At 45.8% G+C, this 13,097-nt stretch overlaps 1 protein-coding gene across 1 annotated transcript in view; it reads left to right on the top strand.

The window, feature by feature from the left end:
• The window catches only part of LOC147734647 (protein mono-ADP-ribosyltransferase PARP12-like), a 235,978-nt gene extending 223,332 nt beyond the window's left edge, over positions 1–12,646 (top strand). Inside the window, exon 13 of the mRNA XM_086952946.1 lies at positions 8,135–12,646. Coding sequence (XP_086809072.1) covers positions 8,135–8,664 — 530 coding nt within the window. The 3' untranslated portion in view covers positions 8,665–12,646. The remainder of the gene's footprint in view (positions 1–8,134) is intronic.
• Positions 12,647–13,097: the final 451 nt, after the last annotated feature.

The following is a 13,097-nucleotide window of genomic DNA, read 5'->3' as shown; positions in this document are numbered from 1 at the left end:
AAAAAAATGTGTGCTAAATGTTATACAAAGTAAAAACTTAGTAATAAAGACTGTCCACCTCAAGGTATCCAGGCCACTGTCTTCCAAGTACCTCTCAGGATTTCATTGTCAATGTCTTTCAATCCTCTGTACCATTGGTTATTATGAGGGTTTTCTTCCGGGTAGGTTGGGGTTTCCTTATCTCTTCAGTGTCTAGGGGCCAGATGTAGGTAGGCCGTTACCGATCGGTAAAGGCCGAAAATCCCGATTTTTGGCCCTTACCGATCGGTAAACAGCCATCGAGATGTAGGGCAATGAAAAAACTCAAAATCGGAGCGAAAACCGAATCGGAATGAGTACCGAATGGGAAAGAATCCGATACGTACATACCGAAAATCGGATATGTAACGAATCGGTAATACACCGAATCGGATGCAAATACCGATTCGGTCCACGTTCCGAATCGTAAGTGACACGATTCGGAAATTAACCGATCCGGTCCACGTACCGAATCGGTAGTGACACCGATTCTGAAATTAACCGATTCGGTCCATGTACCGAATCGGTAGGGACACCGAATCGGAAATTAACCGATTCGGTCCATGTACCGAATCGGTAGGGACACCGAATCGGAAATTAACCGATTCGGTCCATGTACCGAATCGGTAGATGAACCGAATCGGACATAAGCCGAATCGGAGAACCTACCGAATCGGTAGAATCACCGATCGGGAAATTCCCCGATTCCGACAGATGGGGAGATGTAGGGAGGCACAGAAACTCCGATTTCGGCTCAAAATCTGTAGAAATCACTCGGTATTTACCATGGATTACAATCAGGTGGTAACCAACTTCAACCCATAAAAACAGCCCCAAAATGCATTGCAACTTGCAGGATGGCAGCTTTTTATGTCATTGCGAGGCGGCTACGGCTACAGCAGGAAGGACAGAGGGAATGGCTAAGAAATGAACAGGTCTACAGACAGAGGATAACCCTGTTCATGCTCACTGAGGCTGAGATCCTACAGAGATACAGGCTGGACTCTGACACCATACTTGAGCTCATCAGGGACCTCAAACCATTGTTGGACCACCCCACCCCAAGGGCACACGCCATCCCAGCACACGTCCAGGTGCTATGCAGCCTACACCTGCTGGCGTCTGGCAGCTATCAAAGTGGAGTTGCAGCGGCAGGAGGAGTGACCCAGAGCAGCCTGTCAAGGTTCTTGCACACATTCCTTGACGCCATGATAGACAGGATGGACCAATACATCTCGTTCCCTGCAACCCACGCAGAACTGCTACAAACCAAAGCTGACTTCTACCAGATGGCACAATTCCCCCAAATCATTGGCTGCATAGATGGCACGCACATTCCGATATGCCCACCAGCGGACACAGAATACATATACCGCAATCGGAAATCTACACACACCATCAACGTGCAGGTGATCTGCAATGCGAAGTGCACCATCACAGACCTGGTAGCAAAATTTCCAGGGAGTACCCATGACTCCTATATTTTCCAACAGAGCGGCATCTATGCACGGCTGATGGCTGGCGAATTTGGTGAAGGATACCTCCTAGGTGAGACACATCATCAGACCCCCATAACACACAGTAGCTAGGTGGAATACATGTATGCATGTGTGTAATGTTACCCCTTTCTCTTCCAGGCGACAGTGCATATGCCCTCCGGTCATTCATACTCACCCCCTACCTCAACCCCTCCACACCCAGCCAAAGGAGGTATAACCGGGCCCACATACGCACAAGGAATGTTGTCGAACGGACCTTTGGCATCTTGAAAAGTAGATTCAGATGCCTGCACAAGAGTGGAGGTGCAAGGCAGTATACCCCCATCACCTGCTGCAAGATCATAGCTGTATGTGCAATGTTACACAACCTTGCGGTGAAGAAGGGCACTGAGGTGGAGTTGTCTGACTACGAGGACCATGACGACGACGAAGCTGTGCCACTGACACAGCCAGCTGGGGTGTGTACGCCAAGTGATGGCAGATACAGACGTGAGGAGATTACTGAAAACTATTTCTGAGTGAGTACAGATGCAAAGACAGCTAAATGGTTGTTGTGAAAAAACAATTTTTAATACTGTTGCAACACAGTTACTGCACTGATGTGCAACAAAAAAATGGTGTAATGGAAAACAAAACAAAAGTCCAAGGTCCAGGTTGCCTCACCCGCCCTTGCAAGGCTATTTCTTTGACCGCTTGGCAGCCCCACTGGGGTGTCCCTCAGCCCCCTCTGAATGACCAGCGGCATCTGCGGAGCGCCTGCTGCTCCTGCGTGGCTCAGACGCAGCGCTGGCCGGGCTGCTGCGGCTGCTGCTGTCCCCAGCATCCCCCAGGTCCAGGGCAGGATTTGTGGCAGTGTTCGAGATGATCATGGCCTCCATTGCAGTCGTGATGCGGGCCATTCCCCTTGTGAGCTCTGCCGTATTTTGACTGAGGCTAGACTCCATGTTTGCGCTGCGCTGGCAGAGTTGTGCCGTTGCGGCAGCAAGGCGGCTCATGCAGCGGTTCAGCACCCGGGCATCCCGCCTGCGCACCAGCTCATGCTCCTCCTGTCTGCTACATGATTGGGTTATGGCAGTGGTTAGCCTGCCTAAACCTGCTGCCACCTCCTTGTTTGATTCCACGAAGGCCTGAAATCCCTTTACCATTTCTCCCATCTGCAGGTTGTGCTGCAGGAGCTGGCGTTGGCAGGCCATCATGGATTTTGCCTGCTGCCTTTGTATCTTGACCATCTTTCCCTCGAGGCCCAGGAAGACACTGCCCTCCCGTGCTGGTGCAGCAGTGGTGGTGATGGCACGGCGCCGGGTACTGCTGCTGCCGGCCTGCTTAGTGGGCTGGGGTGCCACTGGTGGGGGTGTGGTGCTGGCCGGGCCCTGAGCCCCTGCTCCCAGGACAGGTTGTACTGGTGCCAAAGCCATGGTTGTGGCAGGAGCAGGTGTAGGTGGAAGGAGGTCCCTTGTCGGGGAGTTCTCTGGGGAGAACTGCAAGGGGGGTGTGCTGGACATTTGTGGGGAGTGCAGTGCTTCAAAGTCTATCACCAGGTCTCCCTCCATACCAAGCCCTAGGGTGTTTACGTCCTCCTCCTCCTCGGCAGCCTGGCTGGTGCTCGGCCCTGCGAGTGCAGTGTCAGATGGTGCTGCTGCCTCTGTTGACATACTTTGTCCGCCTGATGGTGCCCCCAGGTACAAAGAAGCATTTGTAAATTGAGTGCCGATGTATTACAGTCAGTACAATTAAAGCATTCCACATGTCCTTGCATCTCCTTAGACTGTGTTCCACTGTTTCCTGTCTTGTGATTCTGCACTGCCATAGTTTGCTAACTTCTGCTGACTACATGTACCATGATGCTTGTCTCTTGTATGTTGGTTACAGTACTGTGCTGGGGTTTGCCTATGCATTGTGTCTAATGGGGAGGTGTCTGGTAGGGTGTGTCATGATGCGCATGCTTCTTACCTGTAGCTGTAGCTCTGGCTGAGCTGTCCAGGGTCCCAATTCCAATAACACTCTCCCTCTCAATGGTGGTGGAGACCATTTCCTCGAGGTCTGTGAGGGGTGGCGCCGGGTTCTTGCCTCCACCAGTGCCTCCAGCCTGCCTCTGGATCTCTGCCATCTTCCTTTTTGTGATGCTGCGGATGTCATAGAATCGCTTCTTGAGCTCATCCAGGGACCTGGGGGTGACACCCACAGCATTCACCTTTTGGGCGATTTCGCTCCAGATCCTCCTCTTGGTGCTGTCTGGCACATTGAGGGACAGCTTTCCAAATAGCTGGCGGTGCACCCTCACCACCTCCTCAACCAACACCTGCAGCTCGGTGGTGCTGAACTTAGGCTTCTTCTTCCGGGAGGACTTCTGGCTCTCGCTCTGGTTTGCCATCTTCTTCACTACAGTTCACAACCTCCTACTCCCACTGCTGCTAACTGTGAGTGTTCAGCTCAGGCTGGCTCTCCAGAAACTTCTTAATTAGCTGCACCTGCCAGGGTTGCCACTCCCTGTTTGGGTGGGGGAGGGGGAGCCACCTCATTGGCTGAATCGGCTTTTGCCGAATCGGCTTTTACCGAATCGGATATTACCGAATCGGTAAAATCCGATTTGGTATTATCCGAATCGGATTTTACCGAATCGGTGTCTTCAATGCATTCCTATGGGCTTTTTGGCCATGGGTGTGTTTTCATAGCTACGATTCAATAATTGCCGATTCGGATTTTACCGATTCGGCTATTTCCGATTCGGTGTTAGCCGATTCGGCTATTTCCGATTCGGTGTTAGCCGATTCGGTACTTTCCGATTCGGTGTTAGCCGATTCGGTACTTTCCGATTCGGTCCGTGCCGAATCGGAACATACCGATTCACATTACCGATGCCGACCGAATCGGTATTAATTCGCCTTTTTATTGCTACATCTCGTTTTCCGATTTCAGAATACCGATTCGGACCGCCTCGGTATTTTGAAATCGGAAAATCCCTTTTACCTACATCGGGCCCTAAATGCTTGTCCCTGTTCTGAGTTCTGTAGATTATATGTTACAGTTATTTTATAAAGATGTATTCCACCGGCTCTGAGTTTGAGTATTCCACCGAAATAAGCCTTGCTTGATCAGTAAGAAACAGAGAGCCTCATCATGATGGCGGTCAGTTGAGCATCTGAACGCCATATTGTGCAGGTTGTCTGACCTACTTTATGTCGGTGGTTAGTCCTGCCCAATTACATGCAGGCAGTCGGAAAACTGGTCTTTTATATTGCGGTTTGTTCTGCGGCCGCAGCACAAGACACAATGCAAAAGAACAGTTTTCAAACACCCATGCACCGTGTGCAACGCACCATGTGCTGCCTAGCTCTTGGTGCATGGATGTTTGGGTGGGGCACCACATGTGCCCCGCTAGCCCCATAGCGGAAGCCCATGGGACAGGGGCCCTGCTAGGCATCCCCAAAGTCCAAATGCGTTGGACCGCCATGTAAAGGCAGAGGGAAGAGGGCTATCGTAATCCCTACAGCAGTGCTTGAGAAAGCACTGCCCCTATTGTAGGGACTATGGTCCCACTGGTGCCCCGAGGATATGGCATGCTTCATCATAGTGCCCTATGATGAAGCATGCCACAATTTGTGGGTGAGGGCAGTTTTAACGCACCTGGCATATGCCACTCTAACTAAATAAAAAGTTTGAGTTACATTCCTACCTCCCTTTTGTGTGGATGATGACTGCTTAGGGAGTTTGGGGTAGGACGTTGTCCTCTCCACCTTGTTTATTTGTGTTTGACAGGTTGCAGATCAGTCTGGCAGTTGCGTTCTGGATCGTCTAGATTCTTTGCATGAGTTCAGAAGTGGTGCCTGCATAGAGTGCGTTGCCATAGTCTAGTCAGTGGGCGTTACCATTTTCCTGGTGCTGATGGGGAGCCATCTGAAGACTTTGCAGAGCATATGGAGCGTGTGGAAGCAGGCTGCGGAAATGGCGTTGACCTGCCTTTCATGGAACTTTTGCTGTCCAGGATGATGCCAAGATTGCAGGAGTGGTCTGTCAGTGTGGGGGTGGATCCGAGTTCCGCCAGCCACCAGGACTCATTCCAGAGAGCAGTGTGATTGCCGAAGGGCAGAACTTCAGTTTAGGCTATGTTGAGGTTCAAGCAGTTGGCCTTTATCCAGGCCGCTCCCATTCAATCTGTTGCGAGGACAGCTATCTTGTGGACGAAGAGCAGCATTTTCAGCTGCCAACACTAGAGTTTCCGATTTTTTCGAGAACTACCTTTGCATTTTCTGTTGCAGCAATGTAGTCTGTGGGGGAAGTCTGACACTTTTCCAACAGAGTCTTGCAGAGTCTGGTTCATAGTACATAAAACAACATAGCAACATAACAAAGTCGATCATCGATTCAAGGGACATCTACCTATTTCCCCAAGACAGCGTACCCTATGCCTGAAGGGAGACAAGCTCAACGATAATGCTACTGCTGGGAAAAAGAAGGGTAAAGGAGAGAGAGATATTTAAACATGAAAACGGGGCGAGGGTCAAATCAGTTTATACTCTAACACCCCAGACCCCCAAGAACCTCAAATAAACGCACATGGGGGGTGTTTAGAGTGGGTAACACATACAAAATATATAAACAGAGGGAGCCCCAATAAGGCAAATCACTCTATTTGAAAAAACTGCCCTCACTCACATACCAAGGTATGTGACATGCTTCATCATCGGGCCTGCTTACAATACGCCCTGGTGTATCCCCACACAGGGCGGAGCATAAGGGAGGGGAAAAAATAATAAACTTCTCTTAACACGACATATAGTCAGGACAAATGGACATAGACGACATGTAACACAAAAATTAGTGAGAGTCGTGCAAACACCAAGTGATCACAACCGAGAAGTGCGACGAAAAGTGCAGTATGAAGAGTGATTAAAACTGATTAAAGGTGTCAACCAGAACACAACCTTTATTAAACTTTTCTTGACACCCCTACCAGGATTAAAAGATGAAAGAGGAAGGGAAAAAGCCTCAAAGAGATAATTAGGAACCTCAGGGCTTCCCTCCTACCACTGCCGGAGTCAACATATTTCCACCGCTCTGTGTGTGCCTGTAAGGTCACTCTGGTCTTCTTCAGGACCGTCGCATTCGGTGCCACTTTGGGTTCCTCCGTACTTCGGATAATGGTACCCCAAGGGTGAGGTAGGTCTACTAGATCCGTACCTCTCCTGTATTGTGCGTGGAGATTGTCCCCTGAAATGCGGGAGAACATTCACAAGTTTATATATATTACAAACTCGAACTGGTGTCTGGTAAGAAGGACGCCAAAGAACACAATCGTTCCGAAGGCACGTCCCGGCTTAATCACCTGCAAACTGTGACACCGCGCAGAAATAGAGTGATTTTTCTTAATGGGGCTCCCTCTGTTTATATATTTTGTATGTGTTACCCACTCTAAAGGAGAGAGAGAGACAGGCAATGTCTTGATGGCAGCTCTTCATCACAGGATGTTCACAAAGACTCACAAGAAGTTTGGATTTCTATATTGGCATGCACAAAACAATTTCAATTAAATCTGTAATTGCTATTAAATTCTCAATGGCATAAAACTCCGAATACTGCTTATCAGAGTCAGATAGTGGAAGAACAGTTACTAGCCCACTGCCAGGAGCAGACAGCCAGAGAACCGAAATTGGAGCAAACATCAGTCAGGTAAGTCTTCAGTCTGTGAATCTTCAGTAAGCAGACCAAGGAGTGGGAGGATCTTCAAACATTGATCAGTACAGGACTGTAGGGAAGCAGGGGAAAGGAGGGAGAAGCCATAAAACCCTGTCTGAAAGAGAACTTTCTACCAAGGAACCAGAGGAACAGTAAAACACAACAAATGTGGGAACGCCAAACTGGTGCAAACTTAGACCGAGGTAGGCAAACAACCACTGCTGCTAAGAAACCTTGTCCATGCTTGTTGTTCTTTAAACAGGAACTGCTAGTCATAGCCCAGAAGCAAAACGAGTTCCTCACCATATGTTTCCGAGCTTTGCAGCCCCAGCTGCAAAGGCCTGACCCAATCTTCTCTTCCCCATCTTCCAGAGCTTCCAGGCCTGTGTGTTTGCACCACTGCTGCTCTGTTAGACAGCTTGAAGAAGGCTGTCCGAACTCCCTGTAGTGTCTTTGCCTGATGCTTTTCTGTAGGCTTAACTCCAGAAGAACCCTGGATCTGAGGCTAATTCTTGACACATAGGGAGGAACCTTCATTCAGAAAGCACAAATGATCATTGATGTTCTCTCCAAGTGTTATAATGTGTCCATCTGACCTTCGATGTTCTAAGTCAAACCGAAGTGCCATCTGTTCTTCCTCTTTGAGAAGATATTGCTGCACTCTCTGACCTGTAATGAACTCCGTAATATGTATCAAATAGCCTAATATGATATAAAATATTTTGACTTTTTTTCATTGCTTTTTTGACAAAGGCATTTTAAAAGATTGCATGTGATATCTGAGTATACTTTACACTGTGATAAAATGAATGAATGACCCCTAATTAATATGCTTCATTTGAGAAGTCGACTTCTTGCTTTATTACACTAGTAATTCTCTGGGGTGTTCTTATTGTGATGAAATAGAGATGATCTTTGCTGATACTTTTTTCTACTCTTTTTAGGGAGTTACTTTGCCAGAGATGCTTCCTACTCTGATGGTTATTGTGACTCCAACTCAAGCAGCAAGTCAATGTTTTTGGCACGTGTGCTCGTGGGTGACTTTATAAGGGGATGCGATCACTACACACGCCCCCCTCCAAGGCCTTACACACAGGACACCTTCTATGATAGCTGTGTAGACAAGGATCATGATCCGTCCATTTTTGTCATCTTCGAGAAGCATCAGATATACCCGGAATACAAAATAGAATACACCAAGAATTATCAGAGCTACCCAGAAAACTTTACACAAACATTCCAGACTGTACAAAACTCCCAGCCTCAACAAAGCTACCAGACTCAACAGAACTACCGGACTTATCAAAACTTCCAGACTCAACAAAACTATCGGACTCAACAGATCTACCAGACTCAACAAAACTCCCGAACTCAATGGAACTACCAAACTCAACAAACATCTCAGACTCAACGAAACTTCCAGACTCAACAAACGTCCCAGACTCGCCAGGATTCATCATGTTGCATCCTCTAAAGAAGAAACAAATCTGTCCTTGTTGAACAGCATAATTTTAGCAGTACTTTGTTAAAAAGAAATGCTGCCTTCTTAAAGAATGTCAGAGACTTTCAAACCTTTTTTAATAATAGTCTAATGAAATATTCAACTTTTTCAGGAGTTCAATTCATGAGCGACATTAAGGAAAACTCAACTTTAATATTAATTCAGTTTCCCCGCCTCATTAACTCTACCACCTTTATAGACGTGCTTCCTAGAATGCACCTTTGAGGGCCTTTATTATTATATTCTCTTGCCCTAACAAAAGGAAGCTGCTCCAACATATTAATAGAAAAAAGGAATTGGTCCACTTTTTGGTTACTAGTTGTAGTGTCCTCCCCAGCCTGGGAGCATGCAAATAATCACGCCATTCACATAACTCATATTATGAAGAGTGCTTGTACTTCTGTCTTTATATGCTTTATAGTTGCTACAAATTAACCTTGACTTTGCAGTGGCGTCAAAGCAGCAATCTATGCACTTTGGTGTTCAAAGGGGTAAAATGGGGCAATGGAGACAGTTCAGTATACTTTTCCACTGGCATAATGTTTATCCATGCGCCACTGTTTATGATAAAAGGAATGGAGCACCCATTCACTCTCGGTGTGATTTTGGGACAGTGTCCAAATGAATTGTGCGCTTTCACTTTTCGAGCTCGCTTCAACTTGCGTTCTTCCTTATAAGGAGCCAATCCTACATGTGCATGTTGTCTAGTGGTCAACAGTGATATCACATACCCATCTTCCTCACTGTCTCTTGACAATGACGATGACAAACTTTTAGACTAAGAATTTGACGAAAATCAACGCCGTTCTGTTTCTGTTTGCCTCAACTGATGTTGCCACTTGGCCTTGTGGGTGGAACGTCTCTGGAACTATTGCAGGGATTATGCTCAGGAACAGAACTCTGCTTAGGACAATAGAACATCGGCATGTAAGGATTGAGTCACCATACCACCTCAGTGTCTATGAGCCCGAGTCTGACTAGCTACAGTGCCTCACTTGCCCTCCTAGCTCTACCAGAGAGACAAGTGTGTTGGGACCCCAGAACACAACACTCTCCACCCTCTCAGGGATCGCAGTAACGGGACACACCCTTTCACTCTCACTCGTCCACAATAAGATAAACAAGAGACACAAAGGAAGTTTAGAATATTTATTTAAACTATTGTGCTCTAAAATGCAGTATTCGTGCCACAATTAGAGAAGAAATGCATACCAAAAATACTGTTAACATGGTTAACAAACCATATACCATAAAAAAACCTTGTCATGTTATAAGACAGATTAGCCTTAACCCCTCTCCCTTTCTAGTATAGCTAAATGACTATATATCAAAGATCCCTGGAATTAGTGGCAGACCACGTGCTTTAGCATACACAGATGGACATTCTACATCACAGCTGAAGCAGTAATCTTGCCTCAGGACCTTGGCTCAATGTGTGTTTTTTGAACTCCTGTACTCAGTTATATGACAAGACATGTGTGCTCCTAAACAGCAACTGCATTCCCGTGTTATGTATAAGTGCTAGGGCCTGACCAGAGACAATAACAAGGGACATTGTTGTTTGACCTTGTCCATGGTGTTCAGACTAAATCCCCGTCAGGGAACCGAACATGAAAACATATGTAGGATTTGTGTGAAAATACAATGAGCACAAATTGTGTTTATTTAGCGATGTGTGCAAAAGAAAATGTGGCTTACAACTTACAGAACTAGTCTAGCATAGGAAAAAATTACAATGAGCCTTGCAGGAAAGACACAACAGAACCTTCTAGGGTCTATTTTGTTTTCTTATTGCGACGTACTTGATGTATCTGTTCAGTATTTACCTTCATGTGGGAAGGAAAATACACATCGAAAAACACAATTTCTTTTTCTTTGGAGACATTACTTAGTGGCCTTCTATTTTGTGTTTCGGCTTACTTTGCGCTTGTAGCGCGGATTCATTCTGAGTCGTTACAGATCCATGTTAGCGACTTGTCTGTGAGCTCGTACTTTCATTCTGGCAGCCATGAGTACGCACTCACACTGAGCATCTCTTCAGCATTGGGTGCTTGAAGGAGTCGGAAAGGCAACCATCTATGACCCTGAGAGATATGGCTTCTTCATCATTAAATTAATTGAACTTGCAATGCTAAATGAGCGGTCAAAGTCTTTCAACAAACTCATCCATCGCCTCAGCAGCTTTCTGTGTTTCCTGGTTGAAAATGTACCTTTCATAATCAAGATTAGGCATTGGATTAAACTTGGTATTCAGCACCACTTTGATTTGATGGTACGTCCCCTTATCAGTTTGTGGTGTTTTCTTTATCACATCCTTTATTTCTTCAACTGCTAGGTTCATTAGATACTTGATTATCTTCTTGTCATTTGCTTCTTTGAGTGCATCAATGAAATCCTTAAATGACTCAATCCGGACTGTCCGCCTGTCGCCAATATTCTGTTATTTGGCGGTATTGAATAGAGGTGGAGGTTTGAGGAAGGCAGTAGCGTCATAACCTGTGGACCTTTCTACTGTGAAGAGCGGGTCCCGTTCTGGTGCCGTTTGCTGCCCACTTGGACCTGCTCTATTTATACCATTTCTAGGCTCCAGCCGCATGCCTGTCTCATGTCTGGTTTAGTCTCCTGTGCCTGTTCATCACCCACTTCAGCCTTCTGTATCATACATGGTTTCCACTGCCTTTAGCATTTCTTGACACCTGAATAAATCTGCTTTTGGCTTGCTTTTCACCTGGCTGTCACTGGCTACAGCGTTCTCGTATTGTGTGGATGATGGCTCAGTGTTAGGTTGCGGCGCAGTACCTCGTGCCTTGGCCTTGTCTGCAGATTTCTGACCAATAACGAACGAGTTGATTTGTAAGGCCTTCTTCAAAAGCCTTGCACTGGCAGGAGTTGCCCATTCACTCCACACGTTCTCCAACTGTCGATTTTTCTACTTCAACTAAGTCACACGTGACATACACGAACAGTTTGCCAGACTATAGCAAACTCTCCGGGAGAGCACTCTTGCTTTTTCGGATTGTGGGGTTTACGTATTCTCCTATCTCGTCGCCAGTTGTAGCATCCTAACAAGCCTGGGAGCATGAAAATAATCAGGGCACACATGGAACTCTGTATGACACGTCTTTATTCATCTGAGTGTAACCGTTCACTGCCTTACTATCATGAATTTTTTTAACCACACCAACTCACTTATATCACTGTTCCACAGAGTCCGTCAAGAACCAGGGGGGTCCCACTATCTCTATCTCCCACGACACTACACTAGGGATATAAGTGAACTACTCTTCAGGGATGGACATAAAACACAAAAATTAATTTTAAAGAATCTGCTGGCTGTTTTTATCTGAAGAAATCCGCTCTAGACCTTACAGTAGTCATGCCATACCATAAAATATATTTATGACATCTGCTTCATAAAATTAATTATACCTCTTTTAAACGATTTTAAGAGTAATTGAGATGGTTTTAAGCAATTATATTGTTGGTTGAGGTAGTTTTTGTGATGTTAGAATGTTGTAATATGAGGTTATCATATCATTATTTGTAATCATGGTCAACCAAATGTAACACATGTTCCAAGCTTGTTTTTAGCTAATTCTGATTCCTGTCTTTAAGTTTACTTAAATGTCAAACTCACTTAGTGGTAATAAGCCCACACGCTTAAGCAAGTAGTCAGTTTCTGCTTAATTGACACATTCATATTTATTTGTAGAAACTACACGACGCATAAAGTTCCATGGCTGAACCAAATGTCTTTGTTTGACTTGCTTGAGTGTTGAGAAGCATTTAAAGACCTGGGGTTCCAGTACCTTAGGACAAAGCAAGCTTAGGGCAAGCTAGTTTGAAAGATATATATATGTAACGTCCATGAAAGTGCCACTTCAGGAATTAGATTTTAATGAACCCAAATAATATTATTTTTCTAAATAAAAAGCATACACCACTTTGGCAGTTGGAACATGCTGTAAGTTTTTCATTGAAACAAAACAATTCTAGTCCTGTTTTAGTTTATGGTCCCTTGTCTTTTTTCCCGGTTTCTTTTTTACACAAACTTCTGATTCCTCTTTTTGAGTATTGCTTTGTGTCAAGACTTGGGATTCTCTACTGAGCCAGGCAGTGCTTCATTTGTGCCTGTGGTTTCTGGTGCTCGGCACTGGCATTCAATTACCAGCACTGACTCTAGTGACAGTCCACCACATGGTGGCGCTGTGCTTTTAATTTTGAGATGAGCACAACAACCGTGTTCATTAAGTCAATATACATTGAACATTAATGATACTAGCCTCTCATGCCTTTATTATTGCTTTGTGTGGCCTGAAATAATCTGAATTGTCACACTTGTAGCAGTGTGATGGTTTGGTGTTATGTTGGTACTGCCATTGGCAGCGCTGGCAGGGTATGGGCTG

The sequence above is a fragment of the Lissotriton vulgaris genome, chromosome 1_2 (assembly GCF_964263255.1).
Source record: "Lissotriton vulgaris chromosome 1_2, aLisVul1.2, whole genome shotgun sequence".
Lineage (NCBI taxonomy): Eukaryota > Metazoa > Chordata > Amphibia > Caudata > Salamandridae > Lissotriton > Lissotriton vulgaris.
The sequence above is the reverse complement of the archived record's forward strand: the minus strand, read 5'-3'. Positions and strand labels throughout refer to the sequence as shown.